Raw genomic sequence first — 22,841 nt, 5'->3', positions numbered from 1 at the left:
GAATTAGACTTGGAAATACACAGTAGCGGGTGTGTGTGAAGTTATTCTGAATGACCCTATGTGCACCTTCAATATTATATACCCTTTTAGGGATAGATTTCAAATAGCTCTGATATAGCAGAAACCACTAAATTATGAAATTGCTAAATTGGGAATTGTACTTCAACCCAGAACAAAAAATGTGCTTTGACGGACACTAAATATCTTGCCCAGCAACAACAGTACAGCGGTGGGTAACGAGAGATTTAGAGGGAATTAAATTTGAGGCCTAGTATTTAGGCGCTGGGTCACCGGTATGGATTTAGTGACAGAATTAGACTTGGAAATGCACAGAAGCGTGTGTGTGAAGTTATTCTGAATGACCCAATGTGCACCTTCAATATTATATACCCTTTTTGGGATAGATTTCAAATAGCTCTGATATAGCAGGAACCACTAAATTATGAAATTGCTAAATTGGGAATTGTACTTCAACCCAGAACAAAAAATGTGCTTTGACGGGCACTAAATAACTTTCCCAGCTACAACAGGACAACGGTAACGAGAGATTTAGAGGGATTTAAATTTGAGGCCTAGTATTTAGGCGCTGGGTGACAGGTATGGGTTTAGTGACAGAATTAGACTTGGAAATACACAGTAGCGGGTGTGTGTGAAGTTATTCTGAATGACCCTATGTGCACCTTCAATATTATATACCCTTTTAGGGATAGATTTCAAATAGCTCTGATATAGCAGAAACCACTAAATTATGAAATTGCTAAATTGGGAATTGTACTTCAACCCAGAACAAAAAATGTGCTTTGACGGACACTAAATATCTTGCCCAGCAACAACAGTACACCGGTGGGTAACGAGAGATTTAGAGGGAATTAAATTTGAGGCCTAGTATTTAGGCGCTGGGTCACCGGTATGGATTTAGTGACAGAATTAGACTTGGAAATACACAGTAGCGGGTGTGTGTGAAGTTATTCTGAATGACCCTATGTGCACCTTCAATATTATATACCCTTTTAGGGATAGATTTCAAATAGCTCTGATATAGCAGAAACCACTAAATTATGAAATTGCTAAATTGGGAATTGTACTTCAACCCAGAACAAAAAATGTGCTTTGACGGACACTAAATATCTTGCCCAGCAACAACAGTACAGCGGTGGGTAACGAGAGATTTAGAGGGAATTAAATTTGAGGCCTAGTATTTAGGCGCTGGGTCACCGGTATGGATTTAGTGACAGAATTAGACTTGGAAATGCACAGAAGCGTGTGTGTGAAGTTATTCTGAATGACCCAATGTGCACCTTCAATATTATATACCCTTTTTGGGATAGATTTCAAATAGCTCTGATATAGCAGGAACCACTAAATTATGAAATTGCTAAATTGGGAATTGTACTTCAACCCAGAACAAAAAATGTGCTTTGACGGGCACTAAATAACTTTCCCAGCTACAACAGGACAACGGTAACGAGAGATTTAGAGGGATTTAAATTTGAGGCCTAGTATTTAGGCGCTGGGTGACAGGTATGGGTTTAGTGACAGAATTAGACTTGGAAATACACAGTAGCGGGTGTGTGTGAAGTTATTCTGAATGACCCTATGTGCACCTTCAATATTATATACCCTTTTAGGGATAGATTTCAAATAGCTCTGATATAGCAGAAACCACTAAATTATGAAATTGCTAAATTGGGAATTGTACTTCAACCCAGAACAAAAAATGTGCTTTGACGGACACTAAATATCTTGCCCAGCAACAACAGTACACCGGTGGGTAACGAGAGATTTAGAGGGAATTAAATTTGAGGCCTAGTATTTAGGCGCTGGGTCACCGGTATGGATTTAGTGACAGAATTAGACTTGGAAATACACAGTAGCGGGTGTGTGTGAAGTTATTCTGAATGACCCTATGTGCACCTTCAATATTATATACCCTTTTTGGGATAGATTTCAAATAGCTCTGATATAGCAGGAACCACTAAATTATGAAATTGCTAAATTGGGAATTGTACTTCAACCCAGAACAAAAAATGTGCTTTGACGGGCACTAAATAACTTTCCCAGCTACAACAGGACAACGGTAACGAGAGATTTAGAGGGATTTAAATTTGAGGCCTAGTATTTAGGCGCTGGGTGACAGGTATGGGTTTAGTGACAGAATTAGACTTGGAAATACACAGTAGCGGGTGTGTGTGAAGTTATTCTGAATGACCCTATGTGCACCTTCAATATTATATACCCTTTTTGGGATAGATTTCAAATAGCTCTGATATAGCAGAAACCACTAAATTATGAAATTGCTAAATTGGGAATTGTACTTCAACCCAGAACAAAAAATGTGCTTTGACGGACACTAAATATCTTGCCCAGCAACAACAGTACAGCGGTGGGTAACGAGAGATTTAGAGGGAATTAAATTTGAGGCCTAGTATTTAGGCGCTGGGTCACCGGTATGGATTTAGTGACAGAATTAGACTTGGAAATACACAGTAGCGGGTGTGTGTGAAGTTACTCTGAATGACCCTATGTGCACCTTCAATATTATATACCCTTTTTGGGATAGATTTCAAAGAGCTCTGATATAGCAGGAACCACTAAATTATGAAATTGCTAAATTGGGAATTGTATTTCAACCCAGAACAAGAAATGTGCTTGAACGGACACTAAATAACTCGCCCAGCTACAGCACTAGGGACAGATTTAGCTGGATATAAATTTGAGGCCTAGTATTTAGGCGCTGGGTGACAGGTATGGGTTTAGTGACAGAATTAGACTTGGAAATACACAGTAGCGGGTGTGTGTGAAGTTATTCTGAATGACCCTATGTGCACCTTCAATATTATATACCCTTTTAGGGATAGATTTCAAATAGCTCTGATATAGCAGAAACCACTAAATTATGAAATTGCTAAATTGGGAATTGTACTTCAACCCAGAACAAAAAATGTGCTTTGACGGACACTAAATATCTTGCCCAGCAACAACAGTACAGCGGTGGGTAACGAGAGATTTAGAGGGAATTAAATTTGAGGCCTAGTATTTAGGCGCTGGGTCACCGGTATGGATTTAGTGACAGAATTAGACTTGGAAATACACAGTAGCGGGTGTGTGTGAAGTTATTCTGAATGACCCTATGTGCACCTTCAATATTATATACCCTTTTTGGGATAGATTTCAAATAGCTCTGATATAGCAGGAACCACTAAATTATGAAATTGCTAAATTGGGAATTGTACTTCAACCCAGAACAAAAAATGTGCTTTGACGGGCACTAAATAACTTTCCCAGCTACAACAGGACAACGGTAACGAGAGATTTAGAGGGATTTAAATTTGAGGCCTAGTATTTAGGCGCTGGGTGACAGGTATGGGTTTAGTGACAGAATTAGACTTGGAAATACACAGTAGCGGGTGTGTGTGAAGTTATTCTGAATGACCCTATGTGCACCTTCAATATTATATACCCTTTTTGGGATAGATTTCAAATAGCTCTGATATAGCAGAAACCACTAAATTATGAAATTGCTAAATTGGGAATTGTACTTCAACCCAGAACAAAAAATGTGCTTTGACGGACACTAAATATCTTGCCCAGCAACAACAGTACACCGGTGGGTAACGAGAGATTTAGAGGGAATTAAATTTGAGGCCTAGTATTTAGGCGCTGGGTCACCGGTATGGATTTAGTGACAGAATTAGACTTGGAAATACACAGTAGCGGGTGTGTGTGAAGTTATTCTGAATGACCCTATGTGCACCTTCAATATTATATACCCTTTTTGGGATAGATTTCAAATAGCTCTGATATAGCAGGAACCACTAAATTATGAAATTGCTAAATTGGGAATTGTACTTCAACCCAGAACAAAAAATGTGCTTTGACGGGCACTAAATAACTTTCCCAGCTACAACAGGACAACGGTAACGAGAGATTTAGAGGGATTTAAATTTGAGGCCTAGTATTTAGGCGCTGGGTGACAGGTATGGGTTTAGTGACAGAATTAGACTTGGAAATACACAGTAGCGGGTGTGTGTGAAGTTATTCTGAATGACCCTATGTGCACCTTCAATATTATATACCCTTTTTGGGATAGATTTCAAATAGCTCTGATATAGCAGGAACCACTAAATTATGAAATTGCTAAATTGGGAATTGTACTTCAACCCAGAACAAAAAATGTGCTTTGACGGGCACTAAATAACTTTCCCAGCTACAACAGGACAACGGTAACGAGAGATTTAGAGGGATTTAAATTTGAGGCCTAGTATTTAGGCGCTGGGTGACAGGTATGGGTTTAGTGACAGAATTAGACTTGGAAATACACAGTAGCGGGTGTGTGTGAAGTTATTCTGAATGACCCTATGTGCACCTTCAATATTATATACCCTTTTTGGGATAGATTTCAAATAGCTCTGATATAGCAGAAACCACTAAATTATGAAATTGCTAAATTGGGAATTGTACTTCAACCCAGAACAAAAAATGTGCTTTGACGGACACTAAATATCTTGCCCAGCAACAACAGTACAGCGGTGGGTAACGAGAGATTTAGAGGGAATTAAATTTGAGGCCTAGTATTTAGGCGCTGGGTCACCGGTATGGATTTAGTGACAGAATTAGACTTGGAAATACACAGTAGCGGGTGTGTGTGAAGTTACTCTGAATGACCCTATGTGCACCTTCAATATTATATACCCTTTTTGGGATAGATTTCAAAGAGCTCTGATATAGCAGGAACCACTAAATTATGAAATTGCTAAATTGGGAATTGTATTTCAACCCAGAACAAGAAATGTGCTTGAACGGACACTAAATAACTCGCCCAGCTACAGCACTAGGGACAGATTTAGCTGGATATAAATTTGAGGCCTAGTATTTAGGCGCTGGGTGACCGGTATGGATTTAGTGACAGAATTAGACTGGGATATGGCCAAAAAATGAACAGACTATTGCTGGTTAAATGCACTTGGTGTGACAGCTTCACCCTGATGTAGGCTTTAGCCAAAAAACAACCACACCATTGAGGGTTAAATGCACTTGGTGACAGGCGCAGCTTGCCCCTGATTTTGTATATGGCCAAAAAATGAACAGACTATTGCTGGTTAAATGCACTTGGTGTGACAGCTTCACCCTGATGTAGGCTTTAGCCAAAAAACAACCACACCATTGAGGGTTAAATGCACTTGGTGACAGGCGCAGCTTGCCCCTGATTTTGTATATGGCCAAAAAATGAACAGACTATTGCTGGTTAAATGCACTTGGTGTGACAGCTTCACCCTGATGTAGGCTTTAGCCAAAAAACAACCACACCATTGAGGGTTAAATGCACTTGGTGACAGGCGCAGCTTGCCCCTGATTTTGTATATGGCCAAAAAATGAACAGACTATTGCTGGTTAAATGCACTTGGTGTCACAGCTTCACCCTGATGTAGGCTTTAGCCAAAAAACAACCACACCATTGAGGGTTAAATGCACTTGGTCGCAGCTTGTGCTGGCGCACCACAAGACACAAAATGGCCGCCGATCACCCCAGAAAAATGAGACTGACAAACGGTCTGTGCAGCCTAAAAACAGTGAGCAATTGAGGATCAGCAGCTCAATGATCCACAGCTGCAGATCGATCAGTTAATCAAGTCCTTTGGAGGAGTTAATCTGCCTAATCTCGCCCTACTGTCGCAGCCGCAACCTCTCCCTACGCTAATCAGAGCAGAGTGACGGGCGGCGCTATGTGACTCCAGCTTAAATAGAGGCTGGGTCACATGGTGCTCTGGCCAATCACAGCCATGCCAATAGTAGGCATGGCTGTGATGGCCTCTTGGGGCAAGTAGTATGACGCTTGTTGATTGGCTGCTTTGCAGCCTTTCAAAAAGCGCCAAGAAAGCGTCACAAAAGCGCGAAGAAAGCGACGAACACCGAACCCGAACCCGGACTTTTACGAAAATGTCCGGGTTCGGGTCCGTGTCACGGACACCCCAAAATTCGGTACGAACCCGAACTATACAGTTCGAGTTCGCTCATCCCTACTCCTGGAAGCATATTATGAAACTACAACTGTCTGTTACCCTTGCATCTGTTAATAGTGGGTGTCCCTACACAGTCTGACACTATCAGAACCGAGTGGAAAGTTTTCAACTGTGTAGTGATAAACCCATTTAACAAGGGAAATAATAACACCCAGTGGCCAATTTTTCATATTTTCCATGAGAAAAAGCAGAGGAATGGCACAACAGTAAATTCTAAGAAAAGCTGCTCCAGAATTATATGGTTTATGCAAGTGTTTACTAAAACCGATGTCAGAAGAGCTGAGTTTAAATGGCATCTAATCAGTAAGGTTAATACGATCTTTAAATAGTCTCATTCAGCATGAACACCTCTATAAAACCAGACATACTGCCTGGTAGGGTTGATCCTGAGTGAAACAACCCCGCTGTTGTTTAAATCAATGAGATCCATTGAAAAATTAGTCCATCCATATGCTGGAGGTCTTCAGTGCACTGAGGGGCATTCCCCTACTGCACCACCACCTTCCCCCCTTAGCCACTCTCTTCTCGCATTGAGTGACAGGGCCAGCACCCTCACAGTCTTCTGTAATCCTGGACATGCGCAGAACATCTAAGTCAGCTCTCCCCGATGCTGAGATCCTAGCTGCATGTGTCCCAATGGAAGATTCTCCAGGCATGCATGGGATTACAGGGCCAATTACAAGGGCCTGTCCAGAAACAGACTGGACCCTAGAGCCCACCGGTGGAAATGATTCTGAGGGCCCACCTTCTCTACAGGACATGTGAACATCCACAGTCATTTCTATTATCATTGCACATTCAGGATATATCATCCATAAGATTTAATAGGATATCTGTAAAGAGTTCCTGTGCAAGAAAAGTTTGTGGGCCCCTTGTTATGCAGCAGTAATATCTATGACAATAGTAAAAAGTACTTTACGTGCAATGAAAGAGACATTAGATTAGGAAGCATTGGTGCTTTCTTGATTAGATGGTGATGGGCCTTTTTCCTATGTCCAAGCTTGGGCCCACTGGTGGATCCTCTGGTACTCTGGTGGGCCAGTCCGACTCTGGCCTTGTCAATCAAGTGGAGGGTGTGAACGGCTAAGGAAAGAGAGAAAGGTGTGGGAGTGCTCCCAGGGACTAGGCCGGCCCCATTGAATAAACATACATGTTCGGCCAAGCCAAACATGTATGTGCATGGGAAAGTCAGGAGAAATAGCTGTCGGCTGAATGATTTAGTCAACAGCTATTTAATGTGTATGGGGTCCCTTATTCATTCTGATTCTCAATTAGCAGTGTAACAATGAGACAGAATTTAACCCTTTCACAACCATAGTTTTTTTGTTTTGTTTTTTGTTTTCGTTTTGCGCACCCTGCCTTCCCAGAAACATAACTTTTGTATTTGTCTGTTCACATAGCCATAAGAGGGCTTGTTTTTTGCGGGACAAATTATACTTTCCAATGCCACTCTTTAATATTCCATATGATGTAATGGAAAGCGGGAAAAAAATTCCAAATGGGGTGAAACAGCAAAAAATTCCACCACAGTTTTACAGTGTTTTTATTTACGACATTCAATGTGCGATAAAACTGCCCAGTTACTTTTATTCTACAGGTCAGTACGAATCCGCCGATACTTTATATGTATAGTTTTTCTTGCGTTTTAATAGTGATAAAAAAAATTAATGTGGGTAAAAAAAAATCTGTTTTATTTTTTCACAAAGACAGGGGCTGCTGCACACAAGCTCCCTCTCTTCCGATCACCACACGGGGAAGCCAGGGCACCACCGAAAGCATGCACTTTCAGGTTTTCATCGCGCTCAGATGCTGTGGTCAGAATTGACCACTGCATATGAAGGGGTTAAATGTCCATGATCGACATTACTTCCGGTTGCGGACATGAGCCGTGGGTGTCTGCTATAAGAAGCAGGCAGCCACCCGCGGCTATGGGGCCCTTAGCGCTCTGGAGCGGGCGCCATCTTTAAAAACCAGACCAGCACCGTACTATTATGGCGCTGGGAGAGAAGGGTTTAATTATTTTACATATGGGCGGAGTTGTTGAATTATTCAAGTTTCTAGGGAGTCGTCATGTTATGCTTATGTATGCTTATGTATGCATATTAAGGATATGTACACCTTTGGAGGCAATTTTTGTTTATGATTGCATTTTTCTCATTTTTGGATAAAATCATATTTTCAATTGGCCTTTATTAAAACTATTGAGCCATTCTGTCACAAAGGGTTAACTGTTTTTCTAACTGTGTGACTGGTACTTTCGCTTTAAATTTGTGCCGGTCATCTAATAACCCTTATGTCTAAAGTACTAAGAGGTCATAAACACTTGTTTAAGCCATGTTCTTATCAGTAAGATAAGGATTGGGCTTTGATGAGTGTTTAAAATGTCAGAGAGCAGAGATAAGGAGTCAGTCTGCTCCCCAGATGACGTAAAATCCACAGGCTGCTACTACAGCATCTCAGCTATGTGCATAAAAAAAGTATTCCATAATAAAGATCAATTGAAAAAAATTATTTTTAGCTGAAAATAAGTACAAAGGTGTACATAGTCTTTAATAATATATTTCAAAGTATTGTCTCGAGAGAGAAATTCAATAGAGGGATTTAGGACCTTGGAGAGCAGTTGTGTATTTTTGTATTATTCCTCCCTCCATCTACAGACTGCTTTGATTCCACTTTTAAAGTCTTCTTCAGCACCAAATGTCCTATGTAATGAAGCAGTGACAATATTGTGCCTTATTTTCCCATGTGTATCAATTGTAGGTAAAAAAGTTAATAGTGTTTGATCCAAAGAAACGCTTGACCACTCACCAAGCCCTTCAACATCCTTGGGTCACAGGGAAAGCTGCAAATTTTGCTCATATGGACACCGCTCAAAAGAAACTGCAAGAGTTTAATGCAAGACGCAAGCTCAAGGTACATATGTAACACACACCATGGAGGACATAACCTTTGTTATCTCATGCTCATGTCAAGGTGACTTTATGGGGCTACTAGGGATCAACCGATTATTGGAGTTACCGATATTATCGGCCGATATTCATGATTTTCAAAGTTATCGGTATCTAACCTTGCCGATAACGTAGATAATGCGTCCAGCGCGCTATCACAGAATATGAGCGCGCTGCTGTCAGCTCGCCAAGTTCCCTCACCGGCACAGGGGAGAAGGAGTCACACTCTCTCCCTTTCCCTGTGCCGCACTGCCAATGACGAGAGACGGGAGGAGGAGGAGCGGGCGCACTGCACCACCAATGAAAGTTAGCATCTAATACAAATACAGGAGACGGTGCCCAGCCTATATGACAGGAAGCTGCGATCAGCGGCAGTTAACTGCTGCCGCTGATCGCAGCTCCCTGTCAGAGGCAGGGTGCCGGCTATGTGATTCTGTTCCGACACACCCTCCTCCTGTATTAAACATTAATTATCATTGGTGGTGCAGTGCGCCCTTCCACCACCCCCCAGTATTAAAAACATTGGTGGCACAGTGCGCCCTCCCAACCAGGACGCCTCCAACTGTTGCAAAACTACAACTCTCAGCATGCTCAGACAGTGTTTTACCACGCCCTTTGACCCGCCCCTTTTTTGTTGGCCACCTATTTAATAATTGTTGCATGCAACATTTTACTTGACCAGCTATTTTAGATATTCTACGGCAGTCCTGTTACAATCCCCCCTGCCCCCCCCCCCCCCCCCATGAGCCTTTCGACCAAATAATAAAAATATTTATAAAATCTCACCCATATGCTGCAAAAAAAAAATATCTGCAATGTAAAATCGATAATAAAGATCAACTACAAACAAACATATTTCACATGAAAACTTACAATTACTTGGCTTGACCCTTGGGGATCTCAGACACCACTTCAACACTTTGGCCGGGGGCTCGACAGAGCTGATGTGTTTTATCCTAATGAGAAAGATTTCATAATAAGGATTTGGAGAAGGGGCAGAGGGATAGCAGAGCAGGGAGAGGCTGGTGCTGCTACTAGGGGTCATACCACGGGGGAGTAATAAAGCCCACCATAATGCCCCCCCCCAAGTAATAATAATTCTTCTTATAATGTGCAAATCAAACCCCTTTGTAATGCCCCCAGTTGAGCTAATGTTCCCATAATGTGTCAATATAAAATACCCCTTCTCAGTGCCCCTGTAGATGACCCCATAGTGCTCCTCCCACCCATTCCCCATAGTACCCACCATAATGTGTCCCAGTATAAAATGCCCCTATACAGAGCTACCCAATAATCTGGCAGTAATAAGTGCCCCAATAGATTCCCCCAATCATGGGCCAGTAAGATGTTCCCCCATAGATGCCCCCCAATCATGTGCCAGTAAGATGTGCCCCCGTAGATGCCCCCAATCATGTGCCAGTAATAAGAGACCCCCACTATCATGTGCCAGTAGCCAGAGTGCCCCCCTATCATGTGCCAGTAGCCCCCCTTATTATGTGCCAGTAGTCCCCCTTATGTGCCAGTAGCCGCCCCTTATCATGTGACAGTAGCCCCCTTATCATGTGCCAATAGCCCCTATGTGCCAGTAGCCCCCCTTATGTGCCAGTAGCCCCCCTTATGTGCCAGTAGCCCCCCTTATCATGGCCAGTAGCCCCCCCTTATCACGGGTCAGTAGCCCCCCTTATGTGCCAGTAGCCCCCATCATGTGCCAGTAGGCCCCCTTATGTGCCAGTAGTCGTCCTTATGTGCCAGTAGCTCCCCTTATCATGTTCCAGTAGCCCTCTTATGTGTCAGTAGCCACCCCTTATCATGTGCCAGTAGCCCTCCCTTATGTGCCAGTAGCCCCCTTATGTGCAAGTAGCCCCCATATCATGTGCCAATAGCCCCCATATCATGTGCCAGTAGCCCCCATATCATGTGCCAGTAGCCCGCTTATCATGTGCCAGTAACCTCCCCTTATTATGCGCCAGTAGTCCCCCCATGTGCCAGCAGCCCCCCTTATGTGCCAGTAGCCCCCATATCATGTGCCAATAGCCCCCATATTATGTGCCAGTAGCCCCCATATCATGTGCCAGTAGTCCCTTATCATGTGCCAATAGCCCCCATATCATGTGCCAGTAGCCCCCATATCATGTGCCAGTAGCCCCCCTTATGTGCCAGTAGCCCCCTTATCATGTGCCAATAGCCCCCCCATGTGCCAGCAGCCACCTTTATGTGCCAGTAGCCCCCCTTATGTGCCAGTAGCCCCCCTTATGTGTCAATAGCCCCCATATCAAGTGCCAGTAGCCCCCTTATCATGTGCCAGTAGCCCCCCTTATCATGTGCCAGTAGCCCCATCATGTGCCAGTAGCCCCCTTATGTGCCAGTAGTCGTCCTTATGTGCCAGTAGCCCCCACGTATCATGTTCCAGTAGCCCCCCCCCATCATGATCCAGTATTGTACCTATATAAAAAAAACACATACTTACCTCCAGCGATGCAATGCAGGCCTCTTCCGGCCTGTGTCCCTCGCTATACGGCTCAGGCGGCGCGATGATGTCATTGCGCCGCCTACACCGGCCTCTGCTAGGCTGCCGGCCTAGTGCTGGCAGCCTATCAGAGGACCAGGAGGGGACACACCTCTCCCTCCCTTGCCGTAGCATAGACATCTGTATCGCACCATACACCCCATAATTTGTTGCCCATTTTCTCCTGATTACGGAAATACCCCATATGTGCTTGTAGCTCGCTGTTTTGGCACACAGCAAGCAAGCTGCAAAATATGGATTTTTCAGGCCTGAATGGACAGACATGGATTTTAGGTGCCATGTCTCATTTAAAAATTTCCTGAGGTCCCCAGCAATTAAAAACACCAAGAAGTGACCCCATTTTGGAAAGTGCACCCCTGTACGAACATTTTAAGTGGTGGAAAGGGTACTTTTCAGCAAACATTTGATTCACAGAAGTCAGAAACACTTGGCAAAGGATTTTAAAGCACACAAATGAAAAATAAAAAATTACTATCAGACCCAAATTTTTCACTTTAACAAGGGGTTAAAGGAGAAAATGTACCCCAGTATGTGTTACCCATTTTCACCCCATCATGGCAACACCCCATATGTGCTTGTAGCTCGATGTATTGGCGCACAGCAAGCAATCTATAAAATATGGATTTTGCAAGCAGCCCTGAATAGACAGACATGGATTTTAGGTGCCATGTCTCATTTAAAAAATTTCTGGGGTCCCCAGAAAATAAAAACCCCAAGAAGTGACCCCCATTTTGGAAAATTCACCCCCCGTACGAACATTTAAAGTGGTGGAAAGGGTACTTTTTAGCAAACAGGTGTCTCACAGAAATGAATATGTATTGGTTGGTGATAAGTGGATATGTAAGCTATGCGGACAAAATTTGAGATATAAGGTGGTAAAACTACAGGGAGCATCAAGGATGAAATTATTCCATGGATGAGTGGTAGATTCTAAAACACTCCTTGATGCACAAGCCAGGTTTTTCAGGGCAGGTTTCGCAATGGCAAATGGTGTCCTTCCTAATCCCCCTTTTTGAACACACTGCATCTTTTTTGGGTCCTTCCCTTTCTTGCTGTCTGGGGGACTTCACCAGGGAAATGTTGTCCTAGTAAAACACGACCACTGTAACTTACAGAAGTACTGCGGCCCTCTTTAGCTTGGTTTGGAAGAATTAGAGCCTTGATCACAACGTCTTCAAAATGAAGAAATGTTCCTGTGTCTCCTCTAGACTTAAATAGCACGTACGCATTGTACATTGCCATCTGTACAATGTGTACGGCCAGCTTTTTGTACCACACTTTTGTTTTTCGTGTGGCACTGTAGGGCTTCAGAACTTGATCTGAAAGATCCACCCCTCCCATGTGCCTGTAGTAGTCCAGTCCCCTTTGGGGACAATGGTAGTGGTACCTCGTACAGCGGCAGGGGTGCTACTGTGAATGGTGGTCAGTAAAAGGACACCCCTCTTGTCATTGTACTTAACCACCAGCATGTTATCATGGAGGAGAGCCCTGCTTTCACCCTTTCTCAGTGGTTGCCCTATCAGGGATCTAGAGAGGCCTATCTGATTTTTGCGTATTGTGCGGCAAGCCACAGTACTTCTGGCAGTTAGGGACTTGAATAGGGGTATGCTGGTATAATAGTTATCCACATAGAGGTGGTAACCCTTATCCAGCAGTGGGTGAAGTAAGTCCCACACTATTTTCCCACTAACTCCTAGGACGGGGGGGGGGGGGGGGGGATTCTGGGGGTTCAATCTGGGAGTCTTTCCCTTCATAAACCCTGAACCTATAGGTGTACCAGGAGCTACTCTTACAAAGTTTATAGAATTTTATGCCATACCTTGCTCGCTTGCTGGGCAGGTACTGTACTGGCGGAATCTTACCCTCCCCTTGAAATGTACCTACCAGGGACTCATCTATTCAGATATTTTGTTCTGGGGTGTACACTTCAGCAAACTTGGTTTTGAAGTGGTCAAGGATGGGCCTCATTTTAAAAAGCCGATCAAATGTTGGGTCATTTTGGGGCGGACACTGTGCATTATCATTATAATGCTAAAAATTTTGAATTTACTCAAATCTATTCCGGGCCATGGCATTACTGAATATTGGAGTGTGGTACAAGACATCCACTCCAATAGGCAGCACAAGCCGCCAGAAGATTTTCATTTCTGCTGCTGTAACTGGGGTCCAACCAAGGGGTCTTGCGTAGGGCGATGTGGGGTTCTGGGCAATAAACTGCTGGGCATATAAATTTGTTTGGGCCACGATAAAATGTACAAAATCTTCACTGAAAAAGATTTTGAAAAAATCTATTTCTGTGAAGCCCGTGCAGTCAATTTGGATTTCAGAGTTTCCCACAAACTCTGTAATTTGGGGCTGATAATCATCAGGGGGTCCATATGGGGTCACTCTGGGGGGCCGCCTCAGCTGTTGTTCTGGGCCAGATGATGATGATTAAGATGAGGAACTAGAGTAGTAGAGGAAGTGACATCCTCTTCTCCCTCACTGGCAAGATACATGTATACCTCTTCAGCCAAGTACATTCTCCAGGATGTTTTATTTTTTATTTTTGTGTGTGTGGAAATTGTCAGGATGTTGTATGTAATGATTTCACACGTGAGGGGGCTTGTAATAAATTTCCAATAAGATTTAGGGGAAGGGAAAAAAAAATGAGAATAAAAAAAAGAAAAAGATAAGAAAATGAATATGAAAATTTAGGGGAAAAAAGCCGCCTACTGGAAAAAAAAAAAATTCAAATGAGCAGAGGTGCGATCAGTAAAAATTACGTTACTGATTGGCACTCAGCAAGCGCAGTACAACCGAAATCTACACTGACACTACCTAAAATGTATATATACAGTACAGACCAAAGGTTTGGACACACCTTCTCATTCAAAGAGTTTTCTTTATTTTCATTACTATGAAAATTGTAGATTCACACTGAAGGCATCAAAACTATGAATTAACACATGTGGAATTATATACATAACAAAAAAGTGTGAAACAACTGAAAATATGTCATATTCTAGGTTCTTCAAAGTAGCCACCTTTTGCTTTGATTACTGCTTTGCACACTCTTGCCATTCTCTTGATGAGCTTCAAGAGGTAGTCACCTGAAATGGTCTTCCAACAGTCTTGAAGGAGTTCCCAGAGATGCTTAGCACTTGTTGGCCCTTTTGCCTTCACTCTGCGGTCCAGCTCACCCCAAACCATCTCGATTGGGTTCAGGTCCGGTGACTGTGGAAGCCAGGTCATCTGGCGCAGCACCCCATCACTCTCCTTCATGGTCAAATAGCCCTTACTTCCAAAGTTTTCCCAATTTTTCGGACTGACTTCATTTCTTAAAGTAATGATGGCCACTCGTTTTTTTTTACTTAGCTGCTTTTTTCTTGCGATAATACAAATTCTATGATAGTCAGTAGGACTATCAGCTGTGTATCCACCTGACTTCTCCTCAACGCAACTGATTGTCCCAACCCCATTTATAAGGCAAGAAATCCCACTTATTAAACCTGACAGGGCACACCTGTGAATCTAAAACCATTTCAGGTGACTACCTCTTGAAGCTCATCAAGAGAATGCCAAGAGTGTGCAAAGTAGTAATCAAAGCAAAAGGTGGCTACTTTGAAGAACCTAGAATATGACATATTTTCAGTTGTTTCACACTTTTTTTTATGTATATAATTCCACATGTGTTAATTCAGAGTTTTGGTGCCTTCAGTGTGAATCTACAATTTTCCTAGTCATGAAAATAAAGAAAACTCTTTGAATGAGAAGGTGTGTCCAAACTTTTGGTCTGTACTGTATATGTATATACTGTATATATATATATATATATATATATATATATATGCAATGAGCCGGACCGTGGTACGACTAGGCAGACCCCAAAATTATGCAGTGGGTCCGGATATGGATATAGAAGTCTATTGTTTTTGTTTGTGATGCCAATTGCAGCGTGCGCAGGGTACTGTCTCAGGGCCCTTTAAGGTGTTGCAACTCACGTACCAGGTGAGGAATGCCAGAGTGGTATAATGTCTCTGTATAGTAGTGGGTATAGTGTCAACGGTGTCTCCTACCTTGGTACGGCTGGACTCCTGGATCCTGGCTCATTTGCAATAAATGAGTGTGTTGCTAGTAGGAGTAATTGAGGAATTTGGTAGCAATAAATGAGATCCAGACTTGGGATATAATTCAACTTGTCTTTACTGGAGGCAGCATTAATCCATATGAGGTACAGCAATAGTCCTTGGGTCCCAGCAGGTATTGGCAATATGTGGCAGGGATCAATATCTCTTCTGCTTCTATCACGTGCCTGGAGCTCTCTTGCAGGATTAGTCGTCTGCTTATGGCTCTGTAATATGTGGCAGGAATCTATCTTCTGCTCTGTCTTCTGCTGTGTATGGGACTGACTAGCTGAGGAGGAATTTGGCTTCTCCTGGTCTCTGGATAGTACTCACAGTTAGCTCACAGGGAATGGTTCTTCTGGAGTTCTGGAGGTGGCTGCTTGCTTGTCAACCAGTTGAGGCTGAAGGCTCAGACTGGGAATGGTGATCTTTGGTCTCAACCTAGACAACATCCTGGGTTGGGATCCCTAGAACTGGGAGCTCCTACTTGCACAGCCTTCCCCTAGCCGGGGTGGCTGGCACACTAACAGTAACTTCCTTCCCTCCACATGAGGCAGAATATGGGAACATTCCATACCTCCTCAAAGAGGGGGGGAGCTAAACTGGAATAAACTATTCCAGTCTAGATATGCTAAACTGTTACTAAGACCCTGGTAACACATTGCTGCCACTTGCTGGTGAACATGGAAATTACAGCAAAATACATGTAACAGGCTTAGAAAATGCACATTTGTGAGGAGTATTATGTAAAATCACATTAGATGACAAGGCACATGTTACCAACAAACAGTAGCGGGGAAAAAGAGTTTAGTAACATAACTCTGGGATGTTACATATATATATATATATATATATATAGATATATATATACATATACAGAGGAAAAATGGCGGCACTGGCTATGAATGGAAATAGTAGGGTGCACAAGTTTCTGGGGAATAGACTTCTCACCCCTCAATAGAATCCAGAAAAAGGACGGCACTCCAGTAAAATGAAATCGATGTTATATTTATTCAACCATCCGGTGCAACGTTTCGGCTCTGAATGAGCCTTTTTCAAGCAGAGAATTGCCGTCCTTTTTCTGGATTATATATATATATATATATATATATATAGAGAGAGAGAGAGAGAGAGAGAGAGAGAAAGAGAGATAGTTATATATATAAATATGCTGACTGCAGGAATGTCTACCAGAGGTGTTGCCCGTGCAATGAATGATCATTTCTCTACCATAAGCCATCTCCAAAGGCGTTTCAGAGAATTTGGCAGTACATCCAACATGCCTCACAACAGCAGACCACGTGTAACCACACCTGTCCCAGGACTTCCACATCCAGCATGTTCACCTCCATGATCGTCTGAGATCAGCCACCCATCCAGTTCCTGCCAATATTCTGTAACTTCGCACAGCTATTGAAGAGGAGTGGACCAACATTCCACAGGCCACAATCAACAACCTGATCAACTCTATGCGACAGAGATGTGTTGCACTGCGTGAGGCAACGGTGGCCACACCAGATACTGACTGGTCCCCCTTCCCCCCAGTAAGGCAAAACTGTGCACATTTCAGAGTGGTCTTTTATTGTGGGCAGTCTAAAGCACTCCTGTGCAATGTAAATGCTGTCTAATCAGCACCTTGATATGCCACACCTGTAAGGTGGGATGGATTATCTCGGCAAAGGAGAAGTGCTCACTAACACAGATTTATACAGATTTGTGAACAATATTTGAGAGTAATGGGTCTTTTGTGTATGTAGAAAATGTTTCAGATCTTTGAGTTCAGCTCATGCAAAATGGGAGCAAAACTGTTGTGTTTATATTTTTTTTCAGTGTATATTTACACAAATGAGTCCCTAACGACAGGAGGTCAAAGTTCAGAGGAGTCTATGATTAACATCAGTGGATTGTTACTATAGGGGAGATTTATGAAGACTTTTACTATACTTTAGTGGCGTAAAAAAGTTACAACTTATGGAGCATGCCATTGTTGTACCATAATTTGTGACTTTTTCTGCTTCTTACCACCTTTCTAAAATTGTGAGGGTAAAGTGGGCAGAACTTAGAGGAGGGGGCGGAGCTTCTGGATTTACTATCATTTAAATCCGAAACTGGCATAAATTAGTTCAAGTCTACACCAGGGCCTAGCTGGCATAGATTTGAGTCTGTGGCTCGAACTACAGATGCTCATAATTTATTAAGAGGCATGGGTCTCTTAATAGTGGGTTTCTTAAAGTAGCACTCCCACAAACATTTTTATTCTCTGATCTGAAAGGTACATGACGTAAATTATACTGAAAGTAATCTTCTTACTTCTGACTGTATTTGTGAGTTATAACCTCCCTTCTGATCCTTAGCTGTGTCATGTGACCAACACTCTGATCTCCAACGGACACAGGACAGGAAGTCAATTGCGTCTGTATTCATTTCTATGAGACTGACATTGAGGCTGCTATAAAAATACATAAATAAACTGGCTTCCTGTCCACACATAAGATACTGTGTTATTTGGAGAGGCATAGTGGTGGTCACATGACACAGCTGAGGAACAGAAGGGAGGAGATAACTTACAAATACAGACACTGGAAAGCAGATTACCTTCACTGAAGTTTACATCATATACACCTCTAACAGGTCAGAGCATAAAATGTTTTGTGGGAGTGCTTCTTTAACGGATGCATAGAAAATGCCAGTCTTGATAAATCTCCCCCTACGTTATTTATGAGGTGTAGGGGTACTGAAAAGCCAGCCTGACATTTGTGAATTCAATACTGCATGTCATATTTCTCTCTTTAGAAGTATTTTGGCAAATGGAGATAATAAATATGAGCTTTTCTGTATTTTTTTCCCCATAGGCAGCTGTTAAAGCCGTGGTCGCCTCCACCCGTTTAGGGAGTGCTGGGAGCCATAGCAGTCATGACAGCAATAAAACAAGCAGAAACCCATCTCCAGTTCAAGAGGGTGGACGCGAAGAGATGTCAACTCAGCAATCTAAAGAGGCAGAGGAAGGAGCATCTTGAGTCAACGCCATTGGCGTTTGGGTCCGGGTCTCTGCCATTTCATGCACCAGCTACATCAGTCTTTTTCTTCGCAGGAAAGATTCCTTAGCATGACCCTGTGATAGGTCTTATCATGGGGGGCTATGAAATGCACGAGTTGGTGGTACTTTGTTCAATGCATGTGACTGCTTATGAAAAATAGTAAAATGGCGGACCTGAGACATGGAAGGTGTAGTGCTGTACCTACACACAAACTATGACTTGGGCAAATATTATTTCAAGTATAACCTCGATATGCATAGTATCTACACTGTAGATAAAATATGAAGTGTGTAGTGTTTCATTTTACAATTTTATAAAAGTATTGGACTTTCTAGAGAATAATCTACTAGTATAGGTTCTCATTTCATAATCTTACCATGTTGCCGGGATTGATATTAATCATCTGAAAGAAATATGTTAATTGCCTCGCGTCGTCTCCCTTCTGTTTACAAGAATATGCATTGATGACTGTGAATAGACACATTCCATTGACATGGACGCATAGACCAAGGGGCTGGTAGGTTAACATAGCTTGCATTATGCCTTATAAATACACTTTATATACAGTATTTTATTAACCAAAAAGCACTTTCATAGACTTCTGTCCTTGTATTGTCTAGAAATGGAATGCCTAACAAGTAATTAATACACAATTATATTAATAAAAGTGCAGTAAGTAGAATCGGAAGTTATCTATAGACTTTAGTGGGTTTTTAAAGACACTTGATAATGGATGCAGAAAGTCATATATAGTAAAAATCGTATTTCCTGTACATTTCTTTTTAATATATTAGGGCTAATGTAACCTATTTAAGTTTAAATCTGACATTTATCATTGGAATGCGCATCTCTACTATTAAAAAAATTTCTTTTTTAATTAAAACACAAAGCAATTGTGGTTGTCATTTTTATTCTTAAAATTCTAAAGTCAAAGTAAATGGTGATATAATATTGCTAACCACCTATAATTCGAACATGCTGCTGACTACCCTAAGGCTATGTTCACACTAGTGTAAGGCCTCGTTCACACTTCAGTGTTTGGTCAGTGATTTCCATCAGTGATTTGTGAGCCAAAACCAGGTGCAGCTCTAAACATAGAACAGGAGCAGATCTTTCCCTTCTACCTAATGTCTATGGAGGCTCCACTTCTGGTTTTGGCTCACAAATCACTGATGGAAATCACTGACCCAAACACTGAAGTGTGAACTAGGCCTAATGGCTTCTGTTCATAGTGGAGCCATTAGAGCAATGACAGATCCTTTTTTGAACTGAACAACTAAGGCTACTTTCACACTAGCGTTCGGGGCTCCGCTTGTGAGTTCCGTTTGAAGGCTCTCACAAGCGGTCCCGAACGCATCCGTACTGCCCTAATGCATTCTGAGTGGATGCGGATCCGCTCAGAATGCATCAGTCTGGCAGCGTTTGTCCTCCGCTCCGCTCAGCAGGCGGACACCTGAACGCTGCTGCAGCGTTCGGGTGCCCGTCTGGCCGCGTGGAGGCAAACGGATCCGTCCAGACTTACAATGTAAGTCAATAGGGACGGATCCGTTTGAATTTGACACTATATGGCTCAATTTTCAAACGGATCCTCATTGACTTTTAATGTAAAGTCTGGACGGATCCGTCTGAAGCTACTTTCACACCTAGAATTTTTCTACAATATAATGCAGACGGATCCGTTCTGAACGGATCCCATCGTCTGCATTATATGAGCGGATCTGTCTGGGCAGACCCCAGACGGATCCGCTCTGAACGCAAGTGTGAAAGTAGCCTAAGGCTACTTTCACACTGGTGTTTCTGGGTCCGTTTGTGAGATCCATTTCAGGGCTCTCACAAGCGGCCCAAAACGGATCAGTTCAGCCCCAATGAGGATCCATTCAGATGAGGATCCATTCAGATGAGGATCCATTCAGAATGCATACATTTGGCTGCGTTTGGTCTCCGTTTGTTAAACGCAGCTTGCAGTGTTTTGGTGACCGTCTGACTATGTGGAGCCTAACGGATCCGTCCTGACTTACAATGTAGGTTAATGGGGACAGATCCGTTTTTCACTGACACAATATGGTGCAATTGAAAACAGATCCGTCCCCCATTGACTTTCAATGTAAGTCAAGACGGATCCGTTTTGACTTAGACTTTTTTTTGAATGAATAATGCAAACGGATCCGTTATGAACGCATACAAGCGTTTGCATTATCGGTGCGGATCCGTCTGTGCAGATACAAGGCGGATCCGTACTAAACACGAGTGTGAAAGTAGCCTAATCCTGATAGATTCCATTGGCACTGGCCTCATGCACACAACAGTATTTTTGGTCTGCCTCCGATCCGCATTCTTTACTGATTGGATGCAGAGCCATTTATTTCAATGGGTCTTCAAATAAATGAGGATAGCACACCGTGATAGCATACATCCGTATGCCCGTTCCGCTGTCCTGCAAGAAGAAAGAACGGACATGTCCTATTCTTGTCCGATTTGCAGACAAAAATAGGCATTTTTAACATGGGGTGGGACTTGTGGAATGGGAAAATGCAGAACGTGAACGGCTGGTATCTGTGTTTTGCAGATCTGCAATTTTGCGCACCACAACATGGATACGGTCATGGGCATGGGGCCTGACAGTGGAGTCAGGTTGCTATGATGGTTCTGGTATTTTTGAGGGTAATAATAGATCTGCCGATTACTCTGTAAGGGTGGATCCATTTCCAGTTTTTTTGTTTTGTTTTGTTTGTCCCTTGGTGTTCTGTTCAGGTAGCAGCAGGCTCTGAATGTCATGTTTTTTCAGACTTCTCTAAGGGTGGCAGCACCCTAATAATCTAGCAACAAGAGTATACAATTGTTGCCAAAGTTTACCTGGTATAAAATGCATATACAATATCCATCAGATACTCCTGGTATAATAGACTGAGATTTAACATCAATGCACCTGATGTACTCAAATTATAATAATAAAAATGTTGACCATTGTATGTGATACAGAAGATTATACAATGGAATACAATCAGGTAAGAACTCCCATTTATCTTGGAATTTCATTAGAATATTTTATTTTACCACAAAAAGCAAGCAACAAACAAAAATGATATTAAAGGGGTTTTCCGGGGTGCTGATATTGATGATCAATACACAGGGGAGCGGGGTGTAGGACCCACACCAATCAGATATTGATGGCCTATCTTCAGGAAAACCCTGTAATTAAAAGCATATAAATGACTGGGATCCAGTACAGTAAACTGGTCCTCCTGCCGTACAGCAATATGCAGGCCAGTTTGGACTCTACGGAATTAGTCATATAATATAAAGGTGAACACCACTTGACAAAGAGAAAAAACACAATATTACAAATAATAAAAAATTATGAATGCGAAGCATAGTATATTAAATAAAGAGAATAAAGAAATAAATATGTACAATTTTATCCAGTATAAGATGCTGTGTGTTAATATAAAGAAATAATTTGATATCTGTCTATTGAATTGGTACATTGATTTTTATTTTATTTTTTCCATTTCTTAGACTTCAGAGCCTCCAACATGGCTTCTGTAATGGAGATATCATTTAAACTTTTTCCAAGTGCTTCTTCTCTGACACTCTTATGAAGTTGTCTTCAAAGAGCTTAATTATTGTAAATCCAATGTCAATGTTAGAGTACAACAGAACCTAAAAAATGCCCAGAAGTGGGAAATACTATATGCTAGCGTAAAGCGCTGCGGAATATAGTAGTGCCATATAAGTGCATAAAATAAAGAAATAATATTACCAGCCATAGTGTATATGTTATATACAGACATGACACACGCTATCATGCTATTCTTTAAATAACCCATAATCCCCAACATAAGGTGCAGACTTAAAGTACAAAAGGTTCCTGTTAAGGGGGGACTATACTGGCTTGCAAGATAACATCCTCTAAGAAAGAAGCTGCGGGAGAGTAAAGCTCCCCCTCCAGGTGTCTCAATGCGTTTATCCTGTTGAAGGGTTCCTCAGGGGACGATGTCATCACAATAGACGTAATGAACATGACAGACACGTTATACACATAGTTCAAATTTGACGCTAGAAATAAACCAGACAAAGAAATGCTCCACAGAAACAGTCCCAGGTTGGGTGGTCAAATGATCAGGGTAATCGGTACCCTGCGATCAGCAATGAACGCAGCATCTGAGGGGTTCAATGACGGGAGCGGCGCAATTGCCATTCCC

General features: G+C 42.3%; 1 protein-coding gene across 1 annotated transcript in view; it reads left to right on the top strand.

Annotated features, from left to right (window-relative positions):
- CAMK4 (calcium/calmodulin dependent protein kinase IV) overlaps positions 1-19,516 on the top strand; it is a 274,385-nt gene extending 254,869 nt beyond the window's left edge. Inside the window, exons 10-11 of the mRNA XM_044291226.1 lie at positions 8,781-8,933; positions 18,454-19,516. Coding sequence (XP_044147161.1) covers positions 8,781-8,933; positions 18,454-18,618 — 318 coding nt within the window. The 3' untranslated portion in view covers positions 18,619-19,516. The remainder of the gene's footprint in view (positions 1-8,780; positions 8,934-18,453) is intronic.
- Positions 19,517-22,841: the final 3,325 nt, after the last annotated feature.

This window comes from Bufo gargarizans, chromosome 1, assembly GCF_014858855.1.
Source record: "Bufo gargarizans isolate SCDJY-AF-19 chromosome 1, ASM1485885v1, whole genome shotgun sequence".
NCBI lineage: Eukaryota > Metazoa > Chordata > Amphibia > Anura > Bufonidae > Bufo > Bufo gargarizans.
This window is presented reverse-complemented; position numbering and strand designations above follow the sequence as displayed.